Source organism: Selaginella moellendorffii, unplaced genomic scaffold (genome assembly GCF_000143415.4).
Source record: "Selaginella moellendorffii unplaced genomic scaffold, v1.0 SELMOscaffold_84, whole genome shotgun sequence".
Lineage (NCBI taxonomy): Eukaryota > Viridiplantae > Streptophyta > Lycopodiopsida > Selaginellales > Selaginellaceae > Selaginella > Selaginella moellendorffii.
In genome coordinates, this window is record NW_003314345.1 from 514,614 (window position 1) to 541,630 (window position 27,017).

Consider the following 27,017-nt stretch of genomic DNA (forward strand, 5'->3'; position numbering starts at 1 on the left):
ATTCTCATTGGTTGCTTACAATTCACCACGCTTCCCTACAAGTTCATGCCCTCATGAACGGAAGTTGAGAGCCGTAGCTGTCCTGAGAGCCCTACTCTCTTGACACCCTACCCCTCGGGTCGAGCCCAGTGGGAGCAAACTGGACTAGTCAGATGTCAATCAACATATGGTGTGATTCCCCTAGCCAACTAACAGAGTTAGACCCGAGACCACTTCGATACCATCTTCCCTTTTCCCGTTTGGTCCATTAAGGGCTGGGTTACTTTCGAATAGTGTTTGATAAACTTTCGGTAGTAGTTGCATAGCCCCAAGAATGCCCTTAACTTGTGTACATTCGATGATCGCTCCTAATCCTGGATCACTGGACCTTCTCAAGGTCCACCTTGAGCCCATCTTTGCCCATCACATGCCCGAGAAACTTTACCTTTTGTTGAGCAAAGTCACATTTGCTCTCTTTAGCATACAACTGGTATTCCCTTAGTTTCTCAAACACCTTCTTCAAGTGTTTGGCATGCTCCTCTAGCGTTTCGCTATAGATCAGGATGTCGTCGATATAGATGACCATAAAGTGATCTAGATAGGGTACAAAGATGTGGTTCATCAACGCTAAAAATGTTTCCGACGCGTTGCATACCCCGAAGGGCATCACCAGAAACTCAAAGCTCCCAGACCTTGTTCAATAGGTTGTCTTCTCGACATCTTCCTCTGCTACCTTGATTTGGTAGTATCCTGACCTTAGGTCAATTCTCGAGAAGTATTTTGCCTTTCCCAACCTATTGAATGGGTCCTCAATCTTTGGCAAAGGGTACTTGTTCTTCTTTGTATACTTGTTGAGAAACGTGGTAGTCTATGCACATGCGTATAGATCCATCTTTCTTTTTCATAAATAACACCGGTGCCCCATATGGTGACTTGCTCAACCTAACATACCCTTTGTCCACCAACTCCTCTAGTTGGCGCTTGAGATCCTCGAGTTCTTTCTCGTTCAAACGATAGGGGGGACGAACCACCGCCTAAGTACCCTCGACCAGCTCAATCTTATGTTCTATCGGTCGTGCGGGGGGCAACCCTGCCGGTAGCTCCTCCGGCATGGTATCCTGGAATTGGTCCAACACCCGCTGGATCACTAAAGGTACTTCTTCCGTTCCTGTCTTTTTATCACTCTTCACCGAGAGTAAGCATAAAAATGCTGCCTTAGTTCCTTTAGTGAGTTGTCCTCTCATGGACACTAGGTTTAAGTAGGAATCTTTGGCCTTGCTTTGCCCTACCTTTAGATCCTAGGCCTCCACCCTAGATCTTCTTCTTTGGGCATTCGCTAGTACCACAAGGTTTCTACCTTGTCCATGTAGGGCTACCACGAACCGATTGAACCAATCCATTCCAAAGATCATGTCAAATCCTGCAATGTCCAACATGGTGAAATCCATGTCCACTTTCCATGTCCCTACTTTGACTCTCGCTTGTCGAAGTACCTCATCGGTGCTTTGGCTACCTTGAACAAACTCTATAGTCTTTGGTTCACCCAGCCGCTGCACCATTAGTCCGGTTTGCCAGACTATGTCTGCAGCCACAAAATTATCTGAAACACCCGTGTCAATAAGGATCTTAACAAAGCTACCTCCGAGCTTCCCTCGGAGGGCTAGTAGATGTCACGAACAACTCTCTACCAAAGTTGCTCGTGTAATGAGTAACTTTGAGTTAGGGACTGAATCACATACCTCAGTTTGGACTTCACCCAACTTGGTGGCTATATTGGCTCTGGCCTTCTTCGGGTAGGGACATTCCCTTGAAAAGTGTCCTGCTTCACCACAGTTGTAACATACGTTGTTTCCCACGCTGCTCTACGACTTGACCTTCTTATCCATGGGTTTGTCTCTTTTCGCTTGACTCCCCCACGTACTCGCTCGTTGGCCACCGGATTTGCCTTTCCAGAACCCCGAGGACTCATTCTTAGAGAAACTCCTCTTGAATTTCCCTTTGCTATACGTTCCCCTTGGCTTGGCCCCTTTGCTAAACGTGGACCACGACCCCGACCCCGTCGTGTTCCCCTTTCACAGATTATCATTGAAATGCACCTTAATGGCCGCATCCGACACTTCCTTGTAGTTGGGCAGGTTCCACTGCATCACCTCACTGCGAGCCCAGGTTTGCAAGCTTGATATAAAGGCATGGAACACATCCATATCACCCATATCCGTGACCAGTATCCTCTTTACTATAAATCCATTCACATACTCTTGAATGGTTCCGATCTACTTCAGCCTACTCAGCTCATCCCTTAGGTACATAGTAGCATTCGGAGGAACGTATGTCACGCAGATCCTCGCCTTCCATTTCCCAAGTGGCCACCAGTCCTTCGTTGGCCTCCGTCGTTCTCCACCAAAACTTGGCATTATCTGCCAAGTATGGTTTTGCACATGGGACCTTCTCCGAGCTTGGTAACCGCAATGTTCGGAAGTAGTCCTCCATATCATAAAACCAATCCTCCACCACCTTATAGTCGTTCACTCCTTTGAAGACTGATGGGGGCTTTGGTTTGTACTTGGGAACTGCCTGAGGGACTAATTCCACTTCAGTCTGTTTGACCTTGTTTGGTTCTGCCTCAGTCCCTACCAAAGGGTCCGCACCTTCTGCGCTATCAGCATCTGTAGTCTTTCGCTTTTTCTTCCGGTTTTCGTCACACTTTAACTTGCGTACGAAAATCTCCAGCAGAGCATTGGTTTTGTGCCAATTGCCCTTCTAGAACGTCCAATCGAGCCTTGGACGACCGAACCTCGCCACCAGACTCCTGTTTGGAAGTTTCCTCACTAGAGTCCTCCTCATGCAAGGATTCCTCATACATGGCCTCTTTTTCAACCGGAGGCTCTAGCTCTGGCGGGGGTTCTGTCTCCGCCTTGGTTCGTTTCTGCCCTGCCTTCGCCATCTCCCAGCAATCCCGCTCTATCCTTCGCTAGAACTGAGGAAAAGGCTCCGATACCAAATTGTAAGTTCTTAAGTTTGGACTTCCCGGGATGTCACCTAGCCTAGTACTATTCAAACCCAAGGATGCTTAACCCTAAATATCCCAAGACCCTTAACCAATTGGAAAAGGGGGTGCACTCTTATTCATGGGCCCTTTCCCTTTATATTTGAACCTCATGGATCGTCTCTCAAGTCATTCTCTTTGGTTGCTTACAGCCAGTGGCCTAACGCAAAGATATAAGTACTCCACCAGTTAGCATGGAATGGAACTTATGCTTAGACCCAAGCCAGACAAGAACAAGAACAGGCACGCAAACGAGAGCTAGATTATGCCTCAAGTTGGTCAGCTATACCCAACCTACCCACTATCCCTATTATACATTTGGAACCCCCTATAAAAACCCCCTTACCGTCCCTTCCTTGAGGAACACATGCTTTGGGATTTCACACTAAGTGTCCCTTAGTAACAGTCTCTAAGACAAGCTTGAAAGTTACTAAATATGGAATGTCCCTAGATTGCGAATTTCGACACGAGATGAATACCATTGTGTTTAAGACAATCTTTACATTCCATAGATATGTCAAATGAGCAAATTTAGGCACTTTCCACAAATAACATTTGGGACCAGAATAAGAATAACACAAAAGGCATGATAGCAAGGGTGTTTGGCAGACACAGTAAACTATCATTTAGTGAATATTGAGGGACCAAGCTTAATATTGTGGGGGTTCTTGATACTAACAAGTACAAGCTAATGACACAAGTTTCTCAAACTAGGCTAAGTATGCTCAACAAAAAACACATAGGGTTCCTACCTTATGTTTATCCAATTTAAGTGCATAGTCATTGACCAATTTCTCAACTAGCTCAAGTGGGAATTGATAATGGGTCTAGCAATATCAACCTCCTAACGTCGTGGCAGTAATAAAAGAACATTTGAAAGGACCCAAAATCACATTTGCGACATTGAGATAGAGATAGAGTTCTCTAAGTTGTACAGTTTTTGGAGTTTTGGATTGTCTATGATCCTGTCGGGAGGTATGAAGAGCTCACCAAGGAGCTCCAAAGCTTGGGTGGTTTTGCTCAAAATCTTACATTATTTTCGCCATCCAAGGTATGTATAGTTTTCCTAAAGTTTTCTTCTTGGATAAAACTAAAGAACTTTATAACTAGATCAATGTTTTCTTGGGAATCACAAGCAAGAGACCTAATGGCTACTATGATTTAATATCTCTCTTTCATGTAAGCTTCTGGGTTTTTTTCTAGTTTCTCAAGAAACTTTTCACTCAGGTGATTAGCCGGGGAGATACTTTAAAGTTTTTAGTCTTTCCTTCTAAAAAGAAAGACTCACAACAAATGTGTTTGGAATCCCACTCGATGACTCAAACTTGGTAAAACTATCCATTCATTTGTTTCTGAGGATTTACATAACATTTGTATGATTCTTTTGCAAGGTGATCACAGCTCTAAATCTTTATAAAAAGAAGACTGGGAGTGACACATACTTTTGGGTAAGCTCTCAATAACTTTCTTCGATCAAAGCATTTAGTTTTTCTTCTTAAGGTTCATTTGGACAAAAGAGTTTCAAGTGGTGCTAGCCTTGGAGGTGGCAATATTAATGCTACCACTGTTCTCTGGGCCGCAAACTAGATAAATGGAAACTTTGCTAGTGAAGCGGATCTACAAGAGTCTGCAGAGATCGGCTCTGATATTCCTTTTGTTTTCTCGTATGGAGCAGCCTGTTGCATTGGCTGTGGAGAGGTAAACTTAGAAAAAAGATAATTTTTTGCTTGACAAAATAAACAACAAGCGCAATTACGGTCAACACATTTGCATGTGACACATGTAACAGTAGTCACCTCCCATTGACTGGGAGCAAACATTAACATAATTATTCACTAAGACATGGTTAAAGAAATAACAATTTTACAGTTACCCCCTATCGGACAGCTGCCATTGGCTGGATCCAGCAGCCCAGAAAGTTCAGCACTATTATGATAGATGTTCATTATTTTAATAATATATATACTACTCATTTAAGTTATTTTTAAAACTGATGTTTTGATATTAATAATAGATAAATTGATAACAGTTGACATATTTTAGCAAAGATTTATATGACTTAGCAGTTGATCAAATATTCAAAGGAATCCAAGTGTAACAACTTAAATTGACTGAAGTATAACTGCTGATGAGGATAATTTAAATACCATGCTAATCATCCTGTCCAGCACAATCATGAGCATAGCACAGCGCCTTCTTCCTTGTGGTGGGCTCTATTTGTCTTATATATAACATTGTTCCAGAATTATGTGCCTTAACAATATTTTCTTGACAAAAGATGCTTCACACATATCCACTTAGTAAATTGGAAAAGCAATTGATTTAGGAATTTGTAAATTTATAATTCTCAGCCTTAGAAAAAATGAGTTTGGTAGAAGGCTTTGCCATCAACCTAATGCACTTTCTGTATTAGATTAATAAAATGGCAAACAAAGTATAGCATTATTTTGATAAGCTTTAAAACACATAATTAAAGTGATTGAAGTCTAGTTAATGAGAAGTAAACTAAGAGTTTATGAATGACTTTTTGCTTTGTACATGCTTCCCTGGATTCAGCAGACTATGTTTTTAGCACAGTCTTTGCTGCTACAAGTCTTGGTGACTTGCGAGGTGTGATCGTGCCATAAATTTCTTGTTTCGTTCATCGGTTCTTTACGAGAAACAATTTCTGAAGCTGTAAGATTGTGAGAAACACCAATTTGAAATACTATATATATGTCATGATTACCGCTCTGCAAAGGGAAGGAAAAAACCACGCACCTTTTCTTCCTCTTTCTCCACGTACTCGAGAAAAGCCTCAAATCGTTCGTCAGGTTTCTTGAAAAGCCATTTGTAATACATCTCTCTGTCCTCAAAATTCTCCCGCACAACATCAGTCATACTTCAGCCGATGTGGATTGCCCAGCCATGGCAAGGAGCAGCAGCAGCGTGATCTTCCTGAGCATCTCCCAGTAATAGCTTGTCCACGCAATCCCGGAATGCCTTGATGCTACGCTCGTTTCTCGCTGACGCGAACAGCACCGTCCCAGCTCTCCCCAGCATACTCGTCGACGCCCCAGACGCGAGTGAATCCAAGAAGGTGAATGCCCACATTGTGTACCATGGCCAAGATCCTGCGCACCAAGCTCTCCAAGGCACAGCCATAGCTGCGCACTTGCCCGATCAAATGCCACACGTCCACCACCTCCATTCTGCCCTAGCATACTCCACCAAGGAGCAAGCAATAGATAAGTTCGTACAAAACTGTAAAATAGAAGCCGCTTAAACAAACAAAAGTGTGGTTGAGTTTTCGCTTTTTGTCTCTTGTGTTTATAACTGAGTTAGTGGTCTAAACCACCATGCCGTCGGATGACGATCGTGCGGTCCCTGACGATTCTAGGGCGCCACTGCCTCCATATAAGAGGGTTTCAAGATAGGGTTTCAGCTAGCAAAATGGACGAGAAATTGACTAAGGTGGAAGCTCAAATCGGGCTTCTTGAGCCCCAGATCCAAGCGGCTGGGGAATCTTTTCTCTCTGCCCTTCAGAGTGGCAATCAATCTCTGGCGGAATATTGGCGGAAGGAGGAAGAGCAGCTGTGGAAGGAGGAAGAGCAGCTGCGGAAGAAGGGAGAGCAGCTGCGGGAGCAAAAACTCCTCCTCCTCAGAAGTAATGGTAAGTCATTTGGGGCGTGTGTGTTGTGGATATGTGTGCTTCCATGTGGCTATGGCTGCTTTCGGCCATGGTTAAGGATTTTGCCTGAGGTAGTTTCAATTCGCTTTTATTTTGGGTTGCTGGAAGTGTGGCTAGTTGCTGCTGGCGGGCGCATACTCCCTTGTGGATCCTTGTTTATGGCTATGGCTGTTGAGACCCTTGATTCTGGCCATGTTTTCTATTGATAGTTTTTTCTTCCAGATCTAATACTAACTTTGTTATGTTCTGAATGTTACAGTGTCCCATGGAATCCGCGGATCTGGTAAGCAATTGTGAAAGCCCTTTGTTTCCTTGCATGTCCCCCCTGTTTTCTCTTTGATCTGTGATGTCGGAAGTCCCAGTTTTTGTCCAGTTCTTGGTATTCCTGGTGAGGTCTTGCTTCTGATGGCGTCGCTGTTGGATTTGGTCTTGGCTTGTGGTTGTAATTGAATTCATGGCCATCTGCTTGGTATGTGGCCCCTTGCGTTCTATTAATGCTGTCTGTGTCTTCTTCGGCTTAGAGCTCTTCCCCCTGGGATGACTGTTTTGCCGTCGTTTGAAGTTTTCCTGCCTCACACTAGAGTTTACTCAGTTCTCCTCACAGAGCGGTATTTGCCTGCTTGTAGCACTTCCTGTCTGATCCGTGCATTCGTATCTTTCTTCAGGTGTACCAGATGGTGTGGCGGCCCTTGTAAGGGCTACTGATACTCCAGATTCTAAATTCTGGATTTTAGATAGCGATGCACTGCGAAATTATGACAAACCTTTCCTGCTATGGAAACGAAAGGCGTATGCGAGTCTAGAATCCAAAATCCAGGAGCGGCTCAGCAACTTCACTTCCTTCATCGTCCTAGGCACTGCAGGGATAGGGAAATCGTTCTTTGGCTATCACTGGATTATTAGGCTGGGCCAAATGGGGCAAGAAAAGGCGTTATACAAGGTTGGCGAGGTTGTTTACATCCTGAATTTGCGAAGCCGATATGTTGAAGGTGGTTATGACGTGAATGGCCAAATTATACGCCAAATGCTGGACGATCCGTCAATGTGGCTAGTGATAGATGGGCAGCAGGAGACGCCTTTACCTGGCAAGTGTCGAGTTCTTTTGGTTTGCTCATCTAACAAGACAAACTACGATGAGTTTGGCAAGGGGGGACTTTGTTGCATGCTTTATATGTCGGTGTGGTCCAGGGAGGAGATTGGGAAATTCCTTGACGACTTTGAGCCTTACCGAACTAGTTACAGGAACATGAATGTGGTGGACAGAAAGGAAGGGCTTGACAACTTCGATTATTTGGGTGGAGTTCCTAGGTATGTACTGCGTGCAACAAAGGTGAACGAGGGGAAGTCCAGCGCCCAGAGTGCGGTTGAGTCGTTCGGATCAAGTGTATCCAAAGCGGCTAAAATTTTGTCAGGAGGGTACGTGAAAAATGTCAGTGACTGCATTCTGCACATCGTGGCAACTGAGGACCACAGCGAAATGACATATCAGTTTGCAAGCGAGGCTTTGATGACAGAGCTTGGGAATCAGTATCTGCGTGCTGGAGCTGTGCCTGTGGTGGGATTTCTGCAAGAAACATTCAGCTGCCCTTGGGTGGGGGCTCTGTGGGGGAAGCTTTATGAGCCTCTTGTGCATAGGCTACTGTTGAAGGGTGGTGATTTTGTTATCAAGGCAGTTTATGCTAATGGAAGCTCCGATCCTGAGACTTCCGTTCATATTGGACCTCATATCATGCTGGAGGCAAGTTCTGCGGGTGAGTTTGGAGGAAAGATGGGGACGGGCAAGTACGTGCAACCAACTTCTGAAGTCTTTCCGAGCATTGATTCTGGTATGGATGAAGACATTCTCATTCAGGTCTTCAAGAGAATGGATGGAAAACACAGCTTTGAAGCGAGTGGCTTAGAAATGGTGGATGCTGCGTTGAAGAGACCAAGCTACAGGTTGTGGTCGTGTGTTCCAAAAGAGACGTTTCCGCGAACTGGATGGCAGCAATACAAGAATAATAATGATGGAGACTATGGGAGTGGAAATGCAGTATTTGGGAAGATGCGGCAGTTTGTTGTTCAAGTGGACTACGAGGATGCACGATGAAGCTTCTGTTTTTTTTATATATATACTTACAATATAAATTTCTCAGTAAATCAAAGTTTTTAATACAATACTGGAAATTGCCCAGCAAAAAGCAGGTGGGGGAAGTACTTTAAATCTGAGCTAAAAAAGACAAATACATTGGCCAAGAGTTTTATGTCACAAGTATTATAGCTTTGAGATTTGAGCATTTCGTATTATAGCTTCGAGATTTGAGCATCATGGTTTCGTTGCCAGTATTAAAATAAAACTGTTAAGTTCAAAGCATAAGAATACTAATCATTGTGTTATGTGATTTTTAGTTTGCATTTTTTTTTCTTTTCCTGTTGGATAACAAAGGAAAAACTTTTGGTGAGATTTTCTTTTCTTCCACAAATGGAAGCATGATACTTATTCTCAATTGGAGCAAATTATCTCAACCTAGAAGCTGCCTAAACTTTGGGAAAGAAGACACGAACATCACTTTTGACATAATTTAAATATTATTTTTCCATATTTTTACATATTGTACAGTGTTATGAGCTTGGCGCTATAGCTTTCTCCACTGCAATGGCGGTCTTTTCTCAATTGCTTCCTTCTGCAACACCAGGGGCAGAAATGCTGAGGTGATGGAGCTCGAATCCTTTGTGTGGCTTGTGAGGTGTGGCTCTACTGTGAGCTTGAGCTCTAGCATCCTCAGTGTTGATGGTGAACACTACTGAGTTTTTGGTGTTGTCCTTGCTCTTGCTACCATTGTTGTAGTCTTGGCTGTCCTTAAAGTTTGTGTCCCATGTGCTGTTCTTGTAGGAGATGGCTGTGTCACTGAGACAAGAGCGTGCTTGTTTCTCGATCACTTCCTCAGACTTGTGCAGGGCAGTGTGAACCACAAGCTTCTTCTCTTCATCTTTGATTTCCAGGATGTCTTTGAGGAGGAGGAACACCTCATTTGATCTTAGTAGACTGCAATGGTTGCCTGGAACCCTATGCCTCGCAGTCGCAGTGAACCCAACATCCTATGAAGAAAGCAGAGTTCAGAACTGGGTGATAGAAATAGAGGGCTACCTTGGAAGACTTGGATGGTACTGTGCCATCTCCATCCACATACTTGAAATCGGCCTCCAAAGTCCAAAGTTTCTTTGAGTAAGCATGAAGAAAGAACTCCACATTACCTTGAGCTCAACTATGAGGCATTTTTTCACTCCCGTAGCTGGAAACAATGGAAAAACGTTGCCAATGAAAGTTGGCTATCAAGAACGAAGAACACATACCAGACATGAAATGGAGTTTTGCATGAACTGCCATAGATGTTGTAGAATTTAAAATCTTTTGGAAGTTTTGCAATGAACCATAGACAGTAGGACTCATTTGCCCACTCAAGAATGCATCTTATTGAAAGGAATGGGTATTGTCTTGTCATCATAGCTCAGCTGCATAGAAAATATTTAGTTTACCAGCATAACCAAAGAAAAGAAAAGAGAATTGATATACCATTAACCATGTTCTCTTTAAGTGCAACTTCCATCTCAAAAACACACTCAATAGGTCCATATGAGTGTATCTATTTTCTTCTCCTTTGTCTTGTTTCTTCCTCATCGTGCCTATCATGGCTCCTAGATAAAAATCAAGCTGGAAATTGGAGAGAGAATCCATGGCAAGTCCATCACTCCATTTTGCCGATTCAGCAAGCAATTTGATAGGCAGTTTTGCTTCATTTCGAGGGCCTAAATGCAGGAGATGGAGCTGCTTGAGAGCTGGCTCCAGAAAACTCGAGGTAAAGGTCTTGAGATAGATATAGAGTTCTTTGAGTTGTACAGTTTTTGGAGTTTTAGATTGTCTATGATCCTGCCAGGAGGTATGAAGAGCTCACCAAGGAGCTCCAAAGCTCGGGTGGTTTTGTTCAAAATCTTGCATTATTTTTGTATGTATAATTTTCCCAAAGTTTTCTTCTTGGATAGAGCTAAAGAACTTTATAACCAGATCAATGTTTTCTTGGGAATCACAAGCAAGAGACCTGATGGCTACCACAATTTAACATCTCTCTTTCATGTAAGCTTCTAGGTTTTTTTTCTTGTTCTAGTTTCTTGATTAGCCGGGGAGATACTTTAAAGTTTTCAGTCTCTCCTTCTAAAAAGAAAGACTCACTTACAACAAATGTGTTTGGAATCCCACTTGACAACTCAAACTTGGTAAAACTATCCATTCATTTGTTTCTGAGGATTTATAAAACATTTGTGTGATTCTTTTGCAAGGTGATCAAAGCTCTAAATCTTTATAGAAAGAAGACCAGGAGTGACACATACTTCTGGGTAAACTCTTAATAAACTTTCCTCGATCAAAGCATAAACTGTTCTTATCATATAAAAAGATAGTTCTAAAGAGTGAAAGTAGCTACATAACACTTGCAGTTTTTCTTCTTAACATTCACTTGGACAAAAGAGTTTTAAGTGGTGCTAGCCTTGGAGGTGGCAGTGGTAATGCCACCATTGCTCTCTAGGCTGCAAACCAGATAAATGGAAATCTTGCTAGCAAAGTGGATCTACAAGAATGGTCTGCGGAGATTGGCTCTAATATTCCTTTCATTTTCTTGCATGGAGCAGCTTGTTGCACTGGCCGTGAAGAGGTAAAATTAGATAAAAGATTAATTTTTTGCTTGACAGGACAGATGACAAGTGCAGTCACGGTCAACACATTTGCATGTGACACATGTCACAACTCCTTCTTCTCTCACCCCATGCAGTTTGGTCACCTGGGAGCAAACATTAGCATGATTATTCATTAAGACATGGTTAAAGAAATAACCCTTTTATAGTTACCCCCATCGATGGCTGCCATTGGCTGGATCTGACAGCCTAGAAAGTTCAGCACTATTATGATATTCTAAATTGAATCAAATATAGATTTTAGCAGGGAGTGAAGATTTGCCTCTTTTAGGATGCATCCACCTCATTGCTGCTGATTCTGACTTTTATGAATGCTAGTTAACACGTTGAAGTCTAGAAGTGTGCCTTGCATTTACTATCAATGAGTGATTTTTGGATAGATGCAACATGTATATATACATTACTCAATGTCCCTTAGAGATTAATACAAAAAGGATTGCTACTCTTAACAATACCATCTTGTTATCTCCTACCTAATGGTGATTGCTGCATTCCAACAGGGGCTGTTGTGGTTGTCTCCTCAAAGCATCCAATGCCAAATTGGCTTGTTTTGCCTCATTTACTATAGTGTATGGTGGTTTCCATTTTCATTTGATACTTCCCTCATATTCCCCTCCATAGCAAAGGCTCCATTGTCATTGCCAAGCTTCTAGTGCCTCTCTTTTTCCAAATTCCTGGAGCAGCATGTCCCTGAGATAGACAGCCACCAATGTGAGCCTCCACCAGTTCACCCTGATTGCCAATATTGGAACATTCTGTCCCTTGAAGTGACTGTGGTTCCAAGTGAATTTTGGATAGAATCCCAACATGGTGTCATGGACCTATAGAATGTGTAAAAGTTTTCTTGATTTGAATGCCTGTTAAGTAGCTTGATCTCATTGAACATGGTGCTTTCTATGATTGTTGGAGGTTCAAACTATGGACATAGGTTGAGACCAGTGTGATAAAAAGCTGCAGCATTGCTGATGATCGAGTTTGCCATCTCTTGGATGCACAAGTAAATTGATCAATCTCACATGTTTTCGAGGTCCAAAAGAGACGCACTCTTGTTGGAGAGAATGCTTGCTAGATACTGCAGGAAAACATATGACACAACCCAAATCTTTAACAAGTTGCCCCAACAGAGCATTCTCTCCATGACTGCCCACATATGCCCATTTAGGACATATTGATCATGGAAAACAAACGTTTGATTCCATTTCGTGCTTGATCTTGAATGCTGGCAGCTTTTGGCCAGAAGAACTTTGAAGGGGAAAAAGCTAATTTTTGGCCTGGCAAGAAGAGCATATGTATGAAACAAAGGCTCTTTTTCATCAAGCGACCCAAATCTTTATCAAGATGCCACAGCGGAGCCTCACGATTGCAACGTGAATGGTTGTTGGTGTTGAAACTCGTCCAGGTGGTGGGAGAAACTCGTTCTAGGTTGAGACAGAGTGGACAAAGTTGGATCATGCGAGGAGCTACTGATGGTGGACAGCAGCAAAAGCCTTGCTTTCTTATTGAAACAAATTATGTGTTTGCAATAAAGATTAACCAGCATGGCTCATGTATACGCAAAGTCTGGAAGCATGGAGGACATTGCAAGTTTTATCTAAGATGAAGCAGACTTCCATGATCTCAACTTAACAGGAGAACCAAGCAAGCTCCAATGCTCCAGCTTGACAAAGTGCCAGAAGGAGAGCAAAGAATGAACAAGATCTTTTCAAAAGGAAATTGGAAACAACTGCTTCATAAAAGAAGAGAGAAACACTAGCTATATACTAGCTACATCCAAAATTTTCTCCTGAAATTTGCCGCTGAATGTGGCCCTTGATCTCCATGATTCAGGACACTTATCACACCTTAGATTTCGGCTCCAACTAAAGCCAAAGGTGTGACTGCTACTGTTACCTCCTCCTCAGTCAAGGCTTGGCCACGACTCCAATAGAATTCTTGTGTTCCACAAATAGAACTTTAGCCAAAAGTTTTGTAAAGATGTCAACAAGTTGTTGTCAAAAAGAAACATGTTGAACCGTTAGCAAACCTGTGTGTACTAAATCCTTGACATAGTGATAGTGTTTGGCAACATGTCAAGACTTCCAATGTTGCATTTCACTAGCTCCCTTGTTATCAACATGGAGAGTAATTGGTGTGGAGGATTGCCCAAGAGCTCCAAGAAATTCTTGAAACCAAAGAATTTCCCTAGAAGCAGCTGAGGCAACAAGATACTCTGCTTCTGTGGAAGAAAGAGCAATGTGAGTTTGTTTCTTGTTAGCCCAAAGAACAAGACTTGTTCCAAGCTGGAAGCAAAACCCTTATTGTGGATTTTTGGCTATCTCTATCATCTGACAAGCTGCTGTCGCTATAAGTAACAAGAGAAAAACCACCACGTGAGCCAATAGTCCAAAAGCAAGAGTTTTCTTTACATAATGCATCACAAATTTGGCCATATCCCAATGTTTCTTGCCAAGATTAGCAGAAAATTGGCTAAAAGCAATGACAACATAAGCTAAATCTGGACAGTTGCACACCATAGCATACATTAGACTCCCAAACAAATTTTGAAATGGTACATTTGCCATAACTTGATCCTCTTCCTTGTTGGAAGGACACTTAGCTTTTGTCAAGAACTTGATGTTACTAGGCTCCATGGGCAAATGAGAAGGATTGCAATCAATATATTCATAACTCTCAAATACCTTTATTAAATATTGTTGTTGAGAAATGTGAAGGGACTTTATTTTCCTGTCACGATGAATCTCAAGACCAAGAAAATATCAAGGTTTTCCAAGGTCCTACATTGCAAAAGCTGTTCCAAGCTTAGCCTTGAAGATACTTGTAGTCATTGCTAATCAAGAGTGAGTCATCAATATAGAGAGCAACAATAAGTAAAGACTCCCCTTCTTGCTTGATGTAGATGTTGGATTCAGAAGTGATGGGAGAAAATCTTTCAGCTTTGAAGAAAGCATCGATTTTCTGCCACCATGCTCTCAAGGCTTGCTTAAGGCCATAAAGAGCTTTTCTGAGTTTCCATACGAGATGTTGCTTCCCAAGCTAGGTGTTGCCATCTGGCTGTTGAATGTAGACATCTTCTTGCAAGTCTCCATTCAGGAAAGTAGTCTTGATGTCAGTGTGATGAATCTCAAGATCAAAGTAAGCAGCAAAAGCAAGCAAAATTTGAACACTTGTCATTTTTACCACTGGAGAATATGTCTCGAGATAATCCATGCCATATTGTTGTTTGTAGCCTTATGCAATAAACCAAGCTTTGTGACAGTTGATAAAACCATCGGGGTTGAGTTTCATTTTGTAGACTCATCGACTACCAAAAGTTGTAGCTCCAACTGGAAGAACCATTTCATCAAAAGTGTGTATACGAGTGATGGACTCAATTTCTTGGTCCATTGCTCACTTTCAATGACTTGCATTTGGACTAGCCATAGCTTCCAGGAATGAGGAAGGCTTGAGTGTACATACGGTTGCACAAAACTCTAACAAATCAAAGGCAATAGCATAAGAGTATTCAATATTTTCAAGAGCCTTTCTACTTGGAATTTTCACCCTTTTTCCTCGTCCAAGTGGCTCAAGAGTAGCCTTGTTGAATGCTGGAGATGCCATCAAAGTCAAAATAATGTCAGATCTTGGAGGAGAAAGTTAAGCTAGGACTTTGATGATTGCATCAATTCCTCCCTATGCAAGTGCTTCTTCGTGTTGAGCATCATCCCAAAACTTAGCATCAAGAATAGCATCATTCCAAAACGAAGAATTTAGAAAATTCACAAAATCAAGATCAAGAATAGAAAAGGATTGAGAGAAAAAAAAGGGTTTCCTCAAAAAATATCACTTCTTCTTGCCTACAAATGTGAACCGTGGCTATCACAGGATCCATCAATCTGTAAGCATGAGAACTAGAATCAGATATACCAACAAACATGAGCTTTTCCCCAATCGGACCAAACTTGGTGCATAGCTCTTATGGAACATGCTAATATGCCATGCATCCAAAAATCCGTACATGTGCCACGTCAAGCTTGCTATGCGTAAAGCATTCTTCCGGAGTTATCTCCTTAACTGCCACAGTAGGTTGATGGTTAAAGAGAAATAGCATACCTAACTGCCTCTACCCAAAACTTTTAGGGAGCATGAGATTGAGCTAGAAGGCATTGTGTTGTGTCCACAATGGTGTGATTCTTGCACTCTGCCACCCCATTATGCTAAGCTATGTATGGTTTGGTGAGCTAATGTTGGATTCCAGGTTGGGAACAAATGCTATTAAAAGCATTGTTCACAAATTCACTGCCATTGTCCATGCGTAGCTTCTTGATTTGACAACTAGTTTGGTTTTCTACCAAGGCTTTCCAATCTACAAAAAAATCCAAGATCTTAGATTTCTTCTTTAGAAAATAAACCTAAGTCTTGCGACTAAGATCATCTATGAAAGTCAGGAAATACTTAGCCTTCTTGAAAGATGGAACTTGTACTGGACCACAAACATCAGCATGGACAAGCTCAAACAAATTGCTTGCTCAACTTCCAATCATTTTAAAATGCTGACGATGGTGCCTTCCAAATGCATATGCTTCACATGGAGCAAGAGTTAGCTCATTAGATACATCCAAACTATTTACCGTGGAAATCTTAGACAATGAGCAATGGCCAAATTGCTTATGCCATAGATCACATGTGCCTTTACCAATAGAGGCAAGAATCAAAGAGCTAGTTATGAATTTTCTTCCCTAGGAGCTATAGCAACCACATCATGAGTTTGTGCATTTTGAATGACATAAACTTAATGATCAAAACACCCCATATCAGCAATCTTAGTAATAGATAGCAAATCTTTGCAAAGAGTAGGAACATATATTACCCTAGTCAGAGTTAAGTTGCCATGAGATGTCTGGATGTTGATGTCACCAATGCCATGAGCACCATGCTCACTATTGTCTCCTAGTTGCACAGCATGCTGGCCAAGACAATTTCTATACTTGACAAAATGATCTTTGTGCCAAGATAGGTGAGTAGTAGCTCCAAAATCAATCACAAAAGAGTTAGTTACCATGGCATTGTTGCAAAGCTCAGTTTTGACTTCAGCAACACAAGCTTCATCCAAAAGTCATCCATAGTGAGCCATAAGTTTTGAAGATTTGAAATCCTCCAGCTGTTGTTGAAGGTGTTTCATCTTCAACCTACATCCAGACTCCTTGTAACAGTATGACATGACCTCCCACTTCTCTCCCCTCCTCTCAGAGATGATCAGTCCCTCACTAAAGTTTTCAATTACCAACAAAAGCCGGTCCTGATCCAGCTGAAGGTAGCACCACCTATAAAATACCAGATCCAGCTTCTTGGCATCAACCTGAAAATCTTGCCAGGAACCATCCCACAGGTTGTATTTTGCAATCTTCTGGGGACCTGTGCAAAACACCACCACTTCACCATGATCCCGCATCGTATAAAAGGCCTTCTCATTGATATATGAGAGGGAAGGCGCGTTGAAGTTAGCAGCGATGCAGAACTCTCGCGTTAATCGATCCCTCTCGCTGTTGTACACCACCATGCGCATTCTATTGTTGGTCACTGGCGGCAAAGGAACTCTCACCGGGGAGGAGTTGAGATGAGGATGGCCGCTTGAAGTACTCAAACGTGGCCAGGCACAGCAAGCCGGCGTCGCTGCTGGCGATCATCATGCCCTTTGGGAGCGTCTGGAAGTGGTGCCACTTGTTACGCGGGGAATTCTCGACTGGCTTGACAAAGAGAGAACCAGAGGCGACATGGAGGAGCGAGTGTACCCTTCTCATCCATCCAGCCTCCAAGCTCCACGGTAGAAAATTCCCGAATTCCTGATCATTGCCACTCACGGCACATACAGCTCACGTGGCACAGATCGATTGCAGATAGCCTGAAGAAGACAAGCTCCAAGAATTCGCCGCTGGCAATCCTTTGCGACATCATGTGTGCATGGCTGCTATGCCCTTTATTGACGATAAAAGGTGGAAGAAAAAGAGCGGGCTTATTTGAAATGCTATTAGATCGAATCGAGAATGCGGGCGATCCAATCGATCGCGGCGGGCATCGGCAGTTATCGCGCTCCCACTGGCGTCATCGAGGTAAGAAATTTCGCTCTAGTACAGGGTTTTCAATCTCGTTTTCTTTCAAATTCCAGGAATTTCGTCGGCGTTGCAGCAGGCGCAGCGATTCCGGGCGTCGGTATTGTGCTTGCTGCATTGTTGATAGCGTGCAGAAACTCGCGAGACCTCCAGACAGGTGAGCGAGTCTTGCCCAGCGAGCGAATTACTAATGTTCAAACAGCGTGTCTCTGCTGCTGCATATGTACGCAGAGTGTGGAAGCATGGAGGATGCGTTGCATCACAGACTGGGGAAGAGGAGTTTGCTCTTGTAATCGGCAGGGTGTGTGGCGGATCGTGTGACTGGCAACTTTAAGAACTTGCTCTACCTTGACGGTGGCAGGGGCATCAAAAGAAGCACTGGGAACTGCTGAGAAAGAAAAGCTCGTAAGGTTCAGGCACAAGTGTCTCGAAAGAGGAGCGCGCATCCATTCTTAAGCTGGAACGCTGGACCTTGCACTGGCAAACTCTCTGATCGATCTCTACGCGGAGAGTCTGCGTGAAAGTGGGCTCGTCGCATCGCTCGTCCAGCATGCGCAAGGCCACCGCTATGTGGCCGTGAGTGATCCGCGAGCCTCCAGAGCGTGGGGAAGGCGCCGTGTCTTTGGAACTCTACAGACAGACGTCACAGGCTGTGCTCCAGAGGCGGGAACTTTTTGAAAGCTTGCTCCAGCTTCGGAGTCCGGGAGACCAATCCCCTCTGTGCCGCATTTTGCGAAGAAGCAAACTGCGTATTTAGCTGCCTAACCTCACAAATTCAAACAGGTTAAGTACTAGCTACGCAGTCACTCCTCTTAACTCCTTGATCCATCGCGCCTTGACCGTTAATGCCCGTATCTGAATCCTCAAATCCCTGCCACCCATCCATCTTGAGCTCCCAAGTATACCTCCGCTTCATGAGCTTGGTGAGATCTGGAAGATTGGGCGAGAGATAGGGGCGGAATAGTTACATCGCTATATTCCGTCAAACATGCGTGGTGGCAATAATAGTTGGTTTCAGGCGTGCTCTATCTTCTTAGAGATGGAAAAAACTCTGGATGGAAAAGCAGTGAAGATCAACATAAAAAAAAAAAACAAGCTTATTAACAAGAGAACCAAGCAAGCTCTGGTAGTCCTCGAGCTTCCCTCAAAGCATCGGGCGCATCCACCTCTGACCAGCTCTTGGAATCGACTCCATAGCGCACAATACACGACTTGGACACCAGCCATATACTGTTCTTCCCATCAGTGCATGTTAAGTTATCCCGCACCAACGGATCATGAAACTCCTCGTCAGTGCTTGACAGATCATGAAACTCGTCGCCAGCGCTTGACAGATCATTAAACGCCTCACCAGCATCATGACACTCCTCGCCAGCGCTTCACAGATCATTAAACTCCTCACCAGCGTCATGAAACTCCTCGCCAGCATATGACACAATCTCCTTGCCTCTCAGCGACGATCAGTCTCTCAAAATTTTCGGTCACCAGCAGAAGCCGGTCCGGACCCAGCTGAAGGTAGCACCAGTTACAAGCTTTCGCCAGCTTGCTGCCATCAACCCAAAAAATTTGCCAGGAACCAAAGGTTGTATGTAGCAATCCTTGAGGGCCTCGTGCAAAGCACCACCACCTGACCGTGATCCAGCACCGGATAGAAGGCTTTTCTGTCCATCCTACACCATCCTTCTTTATCTGGGCATTCTTTGCACCTAAACCACTCGCCCCAAGCCGAGTCGTAGCTGTATATCAAGAGCAAACGCCTGTCGAAGCTAGCGGCATAGAACTCTCGCGTTGATCGATCCCTCTCACGGCTGTACACCACCAGGCGTGTTCCATTGCCGGTCACTGGTGGCAAAGGAACTCTCACCGGGGAGGAGTTGAGGTCGCTTGACACGGAGGCAGAGGTGAGGCATGCAGTGGTGGGAGCGCACGTACTGTTTGCGGAAGCTGGGATTATCGACTGTTCGTTGCCACTCATGGCTCACGCACCTCGCTTAGCACAAATATGTTGCAGACTCCAACTCCGTTTCTCGTTTGCCTGTACTATCTTTTTATACTCAATAATTAACCTAAAGTTGGTAAAAACCCACCAAATAAATATCTTTTTAAAAACCTAGGTGGAAAGTGGAAAGTTCAAGAACGGGCCCAAAGGAGTTTCGTCGATTTATGACGCGTTGTGTGTTTGCCGCATTGACAAACTTGCGAGACCTCCAGAGTCCATGAAGCATCGGAGAAAGAGTAAGAAAATGCAGTATCTAGGAAGTGAGGGCGCCCTTGTTGGATAACTGGGATGTCGTTTCGTGGACTTCCATAATCTCGGGCTACGCATGGCGTTCTTCACACGCATGCAAGAAGAAGGTTGTGAGCCGGATCGTGTAACGGTTAAGGCATGTTCTAGCTGTGCAGAGAGGGAAGAAGCTTGATCGATCCAGGAATATCGTGTTAACTTACAAGAAGCAATCACTTATCACTCTTGATACTTGCGGATCACGGAGAAGAAGAAGAAGAGAGAGCTGAATAGTATTAAAACAGAAACAGAGATTTCCAATCCATCAAACAGGTTTGAAGAGATTTTCTCATGAAGCCATTGCGTGGCTAACTGCGATCAAACGAACAGGTCTTGCGATGACGATGAAGGAATCCGGATCCAAGAGTACGTGCAGAGAAACAACTACAATGTCAAGCAAAGAATTTTAGTATTGGATCTAGCTGGGAGCGGCCATCCTCCTCAGCGTGCAAGCCACAAAGTTACTGGGACCAGTAAGAAACGAGAACCTCGTCTTGGCATGAGACGATGTAGCAGGACCTCGAGCAGCCAGCGCTGGAGGACCTCCTCGCCTCCTCTCCAAATCCATGCCCGCCGCCACCGCCACCGGCGAGTCCACCACCACCACCACCGCCTCGCGGGCGCTCTGGAGCATCGAAGCCCCGGGAGCCGACACCCTGCGGCACTTCTTGATCTTCACCTTGACGAGACTCGGGCATCCGGCGGCGATGGCCTCGAGCCCCACGTCGGAGATCGGGCAGCTCTTGATGCACAGCTTCTTGAGCTCGCGGCAGCGAAGCACCGCGCACGACAGCTCCGCGTCGCCAAAGCTCTCGCTGTTGCAAATCGCCAGGCGCTCCAGCCCGAGCGCGAGGCTGGCGGATCTCACGTTGAGCCGGATCAACACCAGCTCCTGGAGCTCGGGGCACCGCTGCCCGATCGCCGCCAGCCCCTCGTCGCCAATCCGGCCCACGAAGCAGCCATCGAGATGGAGCTTGCGGAGGCTCCGGCAGCCGTGAGCCAGCGCCGAGAGCCCCGCGTTAGTGCACTGGGGACACTTGACCACGTAGAGAACCTCGAGAGCTTTGCATGCCGCGGAGATGGCGGCCAGGCCAGCGTCACCTACGTGGATCTTCTCCATCCGCAGCTCCGTGAGGCGGCGAGGAATGGCGGCCAGGAGCTCGTCCCAGTCGCCCGAGAGCCTGGCGAGGACGAGGCTGTGGAGCTGCGTGGATCCGGCGATGAGCGGCTGGAAGACGTGGGCGTTGGCGAGATCCTTGAGGCAGAGGCGGCGGAGCTTGCCAGCGCCGGCGCGCACGGATGCGTCGGGCTCCTGGAAGAGATTCTTGAGCCTCTTCACCGAGAGATCCTTGAGAAGCTCGCAGTTGGCGAGGATGGCGTCGAGCCCGCGAGCCCCAAATCCGCAAGAGCCGCACGAGAGCTTGCGCAGCGACGGGCAGAGCTTGGAGAAATCCTCCAGCCCCTGGTCGGTGATTTGCTTGCAGCCCTTGAGCTTGAGCCTCTCCAGCTGGGGCGCGTATCTCCCCACCAGCAGCAATCCGCCATCGTCGATGCTGGCCGAGCTTCGATCGCATCTCAGGGCGAGCTTGGTGATGTGCTTGAAGCGGTGGAGCAGATCTGGGAGATTGGGCGAGAGATTGGCGTTAGCCGAGAGGAGAAGGAGCTGCCGCGACTGCGCCTCTGCCCTAAACCATCTCTGGCAAACCAGCGAGCAGCTCCTGCGATCCTTGAGCGGCAGCTTCTCGAGCACCAGCTCCAGGCAATCGTCGGTGAGGCGAGTGGTGAGATCTGTGGCTTCTTCTAGCCAAAAAAATCTCTCACTAGAGCTACCAGATTCCGGGGCAACCGAGCAAAGAGTGATGGATTCGGCAGCTGGAGCGCTGATTTCCTCGCTGCCCCTGGCGATCTGAAGATCGGCTTCCCGTCGGGCATGGATCGATTGTGCACCCCCCATTGGAAACCCTAAGCCTAGTTAGCACAACCATATCTATTTGGAAAGTAATGTACATTTCATTTTGTAGCCACTTTAATTATTTCTTTTGCCGTGATTTTAATATTCGCAAAACACTAATGTACTTTAGTTTGTGAAGTTAATCTTAAACGTTGACTAATGCAATAATAAAATAAAATATATATCAATTCATAAGAAACAAGAAATTACATTTGTAGTGTAGCTGATAAAATTATTAAGATTGGTTTCCCATAATCTAGCACTAATTAAATATATATATTGAATAGGAAATCTAAACATGAAAGGATTTTTTAATATTATTTTTGTAAGGGATTAATGTTCCTATATTATATATCATTTAGATTTTTTCAAGCATAATAAATAGTAATTTTTATACAATTTGTGTTATCTTTACTATTCTTTCTTGAATAAAACTCTTTCTTGAATAAAGCAAATATAAAAATAAATAAAAAAATTAAATATGTTACTTTAAAGTCTTTATTTAACTATGAACTATATATATATCAATACTTTTATTAAAAAAGAAAAAGGAAAAGAATAATATAACTTTCACAATCTGCAATTTTAATTAATTTTTAATTAGTTAATTCAATATTTTATTAAATGTTTTTAATAGTAAAAGCATTAGTGAAAGATTTTTTTTTTCTCAATGTTAGAAATGGACAATACAGATTATAGATGCTCAAATGATGTGTTTGAACTAAAAGCTAATAAATTTAACTCATTTATGTTTATATGCTTATATATTTAACCATATTATATAAAACTTTAAAATTTCTTTGGAAATTTTAAACAAAAATAAGTATAAAAGACTAAAATTTTTATTTTAACTAATGATTTATTGACAAAGTAAAATTTTCTCAACTAACATTTGTGAAGTCTTTAATTTTTTCTTTGTTAATACTCTTTTAAAACATTATAAACACTTCATCTAAAGTTCACCAATAGTTAATTTCTTTATATGAGATAACACCTCTATAGTGTAAATTTTATTTAAAATATAATAATTTTTAAAAATATATTTTATAATTGAAAAATCTTTAGTAAAGTTTTATTAGTATTGTCAAATCTAAGTGCACAACTACAATGTTATATATTAATATTAATATAGTGGGATTTTGATAGCCATTGGATTGGTTTCAATTTAATCATATATATAAATTAAGTTTTTAGACTAACTAAAAATGTATATTTCTGTATTTCATTTTTATATTTTACATCAGTGGAGATCTAAGAAGTGCTTGGATTTATACTTTTGATTTAGATATAGCTTTTGCATTATTTAAATCTCATTTTTCCTATATCTTTTTAATCTTTTTCATTTTTATTTTTCTTATTTTCATTCATCTTCATCACAAAGTAGCAACTTTCTCATTTGTTAACTCGAGAGAAGCAATTAGTGCAATTGCTTGATATTATTTGATTACAATTGAACAATTAAATTTAGTTGATAGTAATATTCACATCACATGGTATAGCTCCTTCTGCTTTTGTGCCAATCCTTTATTCGATTAAAGTTCTTTTATGGAAATCTTAGGAATAATGTATACCATTGGTTTAATCACTTTACTATGATTGCTATTTATTATTTTTGGGATAATGTTTAGTGTCTACACAAGCTTCTCATGTATCTCTAAAGGACGACATTGTAGTGGTACAATGGTTTGAGTGCAACTATTTATGCAAATTGAAACATTCTCCCAAATATCTTCAAATGTGCATTTAGACATATTGATGATTGTGATATGTCTTTCAACAATTGCATTGTTTCTATAAGAGTTGTTTAAATTAGTGATGCAATTTAGTGTTCACTTTCGAAGCCTCTTGCTTTATATAGAGCCAAATACATTTGTCATTATATATACTTCAACTCCACTTTACATGGGTGATGATTTTGTTCCAATGAAAGTTAACATTGTTGTTACCCATATTCAAGTGTAAGTAACTAAAGGGAACGATTTGAGAGACGGTCCATGGGGTTCAAATATAGAGGGAAAGGGCTCATGAATAAGAGTCCTTTCCAATCAGTTAAGGGTCTTGGGGTTAATCGTCCTTGGGTTTGAATAGTACTGGGCTAGGTGACCTCCCGGGAAGTCCAAACTCAAGAGCTTACATTTGGTATCGGAGCGGTCTCGGGTTTGAATAATACTGGGCTGGGTGACCTCTCGGGAAGTCCAAACTCAAGAGCTTACATTTGGTATCGGAGCGGTCTCGGAAACTCAAGAGCTTACATTTGGTATCGGAGCGATCTCGAGTCCGACTCCCTTGGTTGGCTAAGGGAATCACACCACATGTTGATTGACATCTGGTTGGTCCAGTTCGCTCCCGCTGGGCTCGACCCGAGGGGTAGGGTGCCAAGAGAGCGGGGCTCTCGGGAGAGCTATGGCTCTCAGCTTCCATTCATCCCGGGAAGTCCAAACTCAAGAGCTTACATTTGGTATCGGAGCGGTCTCGGGTCGGGCTACGGCTCTCAGCTTCCGTTCACGAGGGCGTGAACTTACAGGGAAGCGTGGTGGATTGTAAACAACCAAAGGGAACGATTTGAGAAATGGTTCATAGGGTTCAAATATAGAGGGAAAGGGCTCATGAATAAAAGTGCATCCCCTTTTTCAATCGGTTAAGGGTCTTGGGATATTTGGGGTTAATCGTCCTTGGGTTTGAATAGTACTGGGCTGAGTGACCTCCCGGAAAGTCCAAACTCAAGAGCTTACATCAAGGTCAAAGATAGGGTCATATACCAAGTTTATTTTCTATTACTCAGTTTGTTACTATATGTTGCCATGTATAGTTACATCGTCTGGCAGACTCAGTCTTCATTCTTTATGGCAATGGCCATATACATGCATATGTGGGGGATGATCCTAAGACCTAACATTGGCAACTCTTGGCAATTATGAAAGTAAGCTCAACTGTATTGGTAATATTGAATCATGCTTATATAGAAGTTTTTATAGTGAAGCATTAATGAAACTTTATACAAAACAAAGAGATAACAAATAACCATCCTAATCTGAATGTTGAAAGTTCCTTTAAAGATTAAACAAGTTGTTCCACCAAACCATTTATCTGTGGATAATAAGCACTCATGAAAATGTGGCATATCCCCAAATATGAAATGCCTCAATCATAAATATAGAACTATTATTTGAAAAAATTTACTCAGAATAAAATGTTGGAACATCACTCAATTGAGGAGGAGGTATCCAACAACAATCATTGATGCACTAGCAAGAATATCAACTTCCATCTAGTGAGTCAAGTAGTCAGAGGTAATAATAATGTACTCATTGCTAACAATTAACTATGGAAAAAGCCCTATCATATCAAATGCCACTAACTCAAATAAGTGGGAAATTGCAATCAACTCCAACTATCCTTCTACAGCACAAAGGGGAGTATTATGAGCTTGGCACCAAACACAATTATATATATACGAGATAACATCATATTACTTTTCTGACCTATATAAAGTTTCTCAATAATATACTAATGTCCTTTATACCCCTATAAAATAGGAGAGTCATAATAAGTATGGAGAAGGTATGAAATAAATATCAAAGGCACCACCATATGTAAATGATCATCAAGATCAATCCTAACAAAATAAAGAAGGTTGTCTAAAATGATAAGTCATCAACAAGTGATTGTAAGTTCCTGAGTTTGGACTTCCCGGGAGGTCACCCAACCCAGTACTATTCAAACCCAAGGACACTTAACCCCAAGTATCCCAAGACCTTTAATCGATTGGAAAAAAGGGTGCACTCTTGTTCATGGGCCCTTTTCCCTCTATATTTGAACCCCATGGATCATCTCTCAAGTCGTTCTTTTTGGTTGCTTACAGTGATGCAAGATTTTTAAAGTCTTTAGATCCACAGCTCAACTTTTTAAGCTTCATGAACTTTGTTAAGAAAAGGTAAATTTTGCTTTACACTTTGTGGATACTAAATATCATATGTAATAACTACCAATGGCACAGAATCCTCATTAAAAAAATTCATTGATGCTGAAATAGCAAGTTTGTCAAGAACAAGAGAAGAGAGTGAAGAAGGGAAAGGAGCTTGAGAAGGGGCATTAGCATTAGCGATAAAACTTCTAAGACAGTGAGCAACCTCAAAATCATATATTTAAAATTTTAGAGCATATTGAGCAGTACAACCAACTAAATTCTTCCACTTCAATAACAAAGTAATTATAGAATAGTCACCTATTAGTAATGTTCAAAAACAATACAAATATGTATGAAGCTTCTCAAAACCCCAAACTGTTGCTAAACACTCTTTATCTATTGTGGAATAGTTCATCTCTATTGATTGTAATATGTAGTTGATGTATGCAATAGGATAGTGTTGACTAAGCACACTCAAACTCTTTTGCATTAACACACTTTTAAGACTAATATAAAAAAAATTCATGTAGAAAATGAAAAGTTGAGTATAGTCAGGATACACCAAATTATAAGTGTTGTCAATAGCACTTTGAAATTTATAAATGCCTATTCACAATCCATAAACTAGATGAAAGATGATATTGATAACTTTAATAATGCTCGTAATAGTGTAATATAATAAAAAAAATTGATCAATAAAATGACTAAGATATTGCGTCTTGCCTAAGCTTTCACAAGAAAGGATGAAGTAAAAAATTTGACTCAACACCACCTATAATGATTGAAGTTTAAACTTTAAATATCTCACATACACAGTTAGGTCTGCCTTATCTCATACACATGTATGTATATGATCATTGCTATAAACAATTGAAGACTAGTTTTACCACATAACACAACTGGAAATGGAAACATGTGGCAACAGACTGAGCAATAGAAGATAAACTCAAGCTTGTATCAATCAACATGGAGAGAATAATAAAAGACCTTTTGATATAAAAATAAGTTTTAGAAAGTAAACATTGGATGAACTAGTGCTAAGTGAACCCCTTGATGGTACTCTTTAGAAAAAGATGGAGGGGTCATTGACTTATTCGCGCAAACACATTTCACTATATGTGTGACTCTTCATTTCTTAAAAAAATCTTTATGTCAAGACCTTCCACTATAGCAATACTAATAGGTCATTGTTGACACCAAAGCTTTCACCTAGAAAATAGAGGAATCTAGAAAATGCCAACAATGCTAATATATATGGTCAACCTCATCACACATTTAACAACAAATGTGTAGCACATATGGTTTTCATTCTTTATCCTATAGTGGTTTTCCATAATCGGTAAAGGGTTGGGATATTACATCCTTAAGT

The 27,017-nt window shown here is 42.4% G+C and overlaps 2 protein-coding genes across 2 annotated transcripts; one reads left to right on the forward strand and one right to left on the reverse strand.

The window, feature by feature from the left end:
• Window positions 1-6,373: 6,373 nt before the first annotated feature.
• Window positions 6,374-8,839, forward strand: LOC9651863. Its single transcript, XM_024661679.1, has 3 exons — window positions 6,374-6,677; window positions 6,955-6,978; window positions 7,361-8,839. The coding sequence occupies exons 1-3, from the start codon at window positions 6,374-6,376 to the stop codon at window positions 8,782-8,784; spliced, it is 1,752 nt and encodes a 583-aa protein (XP_024517447.1). The 3' UTR covers window positions 8,785-8,839.
• Window positions 8,840-20,000: 11,161 nt separating this feature from the next.
• On the reverse strand, window positions 20,001-21,756 carry LOC9651931 (F-box protein SKIP2). The gene has a single exon (XM_002987817.2). The coding sequence runs from the start codon at window positions 21,742-21,744 to the stop codon at window positions 20,209-20,211; it is 1,536 nt and encodes a 511-aa protein (XP_002987863.2). The 5' UTR covers window positions 21,745-21,756; the 3' UTR covers window positions 20,001-20,208.
• Between the last annotated feature and the right edge of the window lie 5,261 nt (window positions 21,757-27,017).

Bases quoted from the DNA above. Each gene is read 5' to 3' on its own strand.
- LOC9651863 (XM_024661679.1), top strand. From the start codon at position 6,374: ATGACGATCGTGCGGTCCCTGACGATTCTAGGGCGCCACTGCCTCCAT. The intron at 6,678-6,954 runs GTAAGTCATTTG...TGAATGTTACAG, and splicing joins CCTCCTCCTCAGAAGTAATG to TGTCCCATGGAATCCGCGGA. The intron at 6,979-7,360 runs GTAAGCAATTGT...ATCTTTCTTCAG, and splicing joins CCATGGAATCCGCGGATCTG to GTGTACCAGATGGTGTGGCG.
- LOC9651931 (XM_002987817.2), bottom strand. From the start codon at position 21,744: ATGGGGGGTGCACAATCGATCCATGCCCGACGGGAAGCCGATCTTCAG.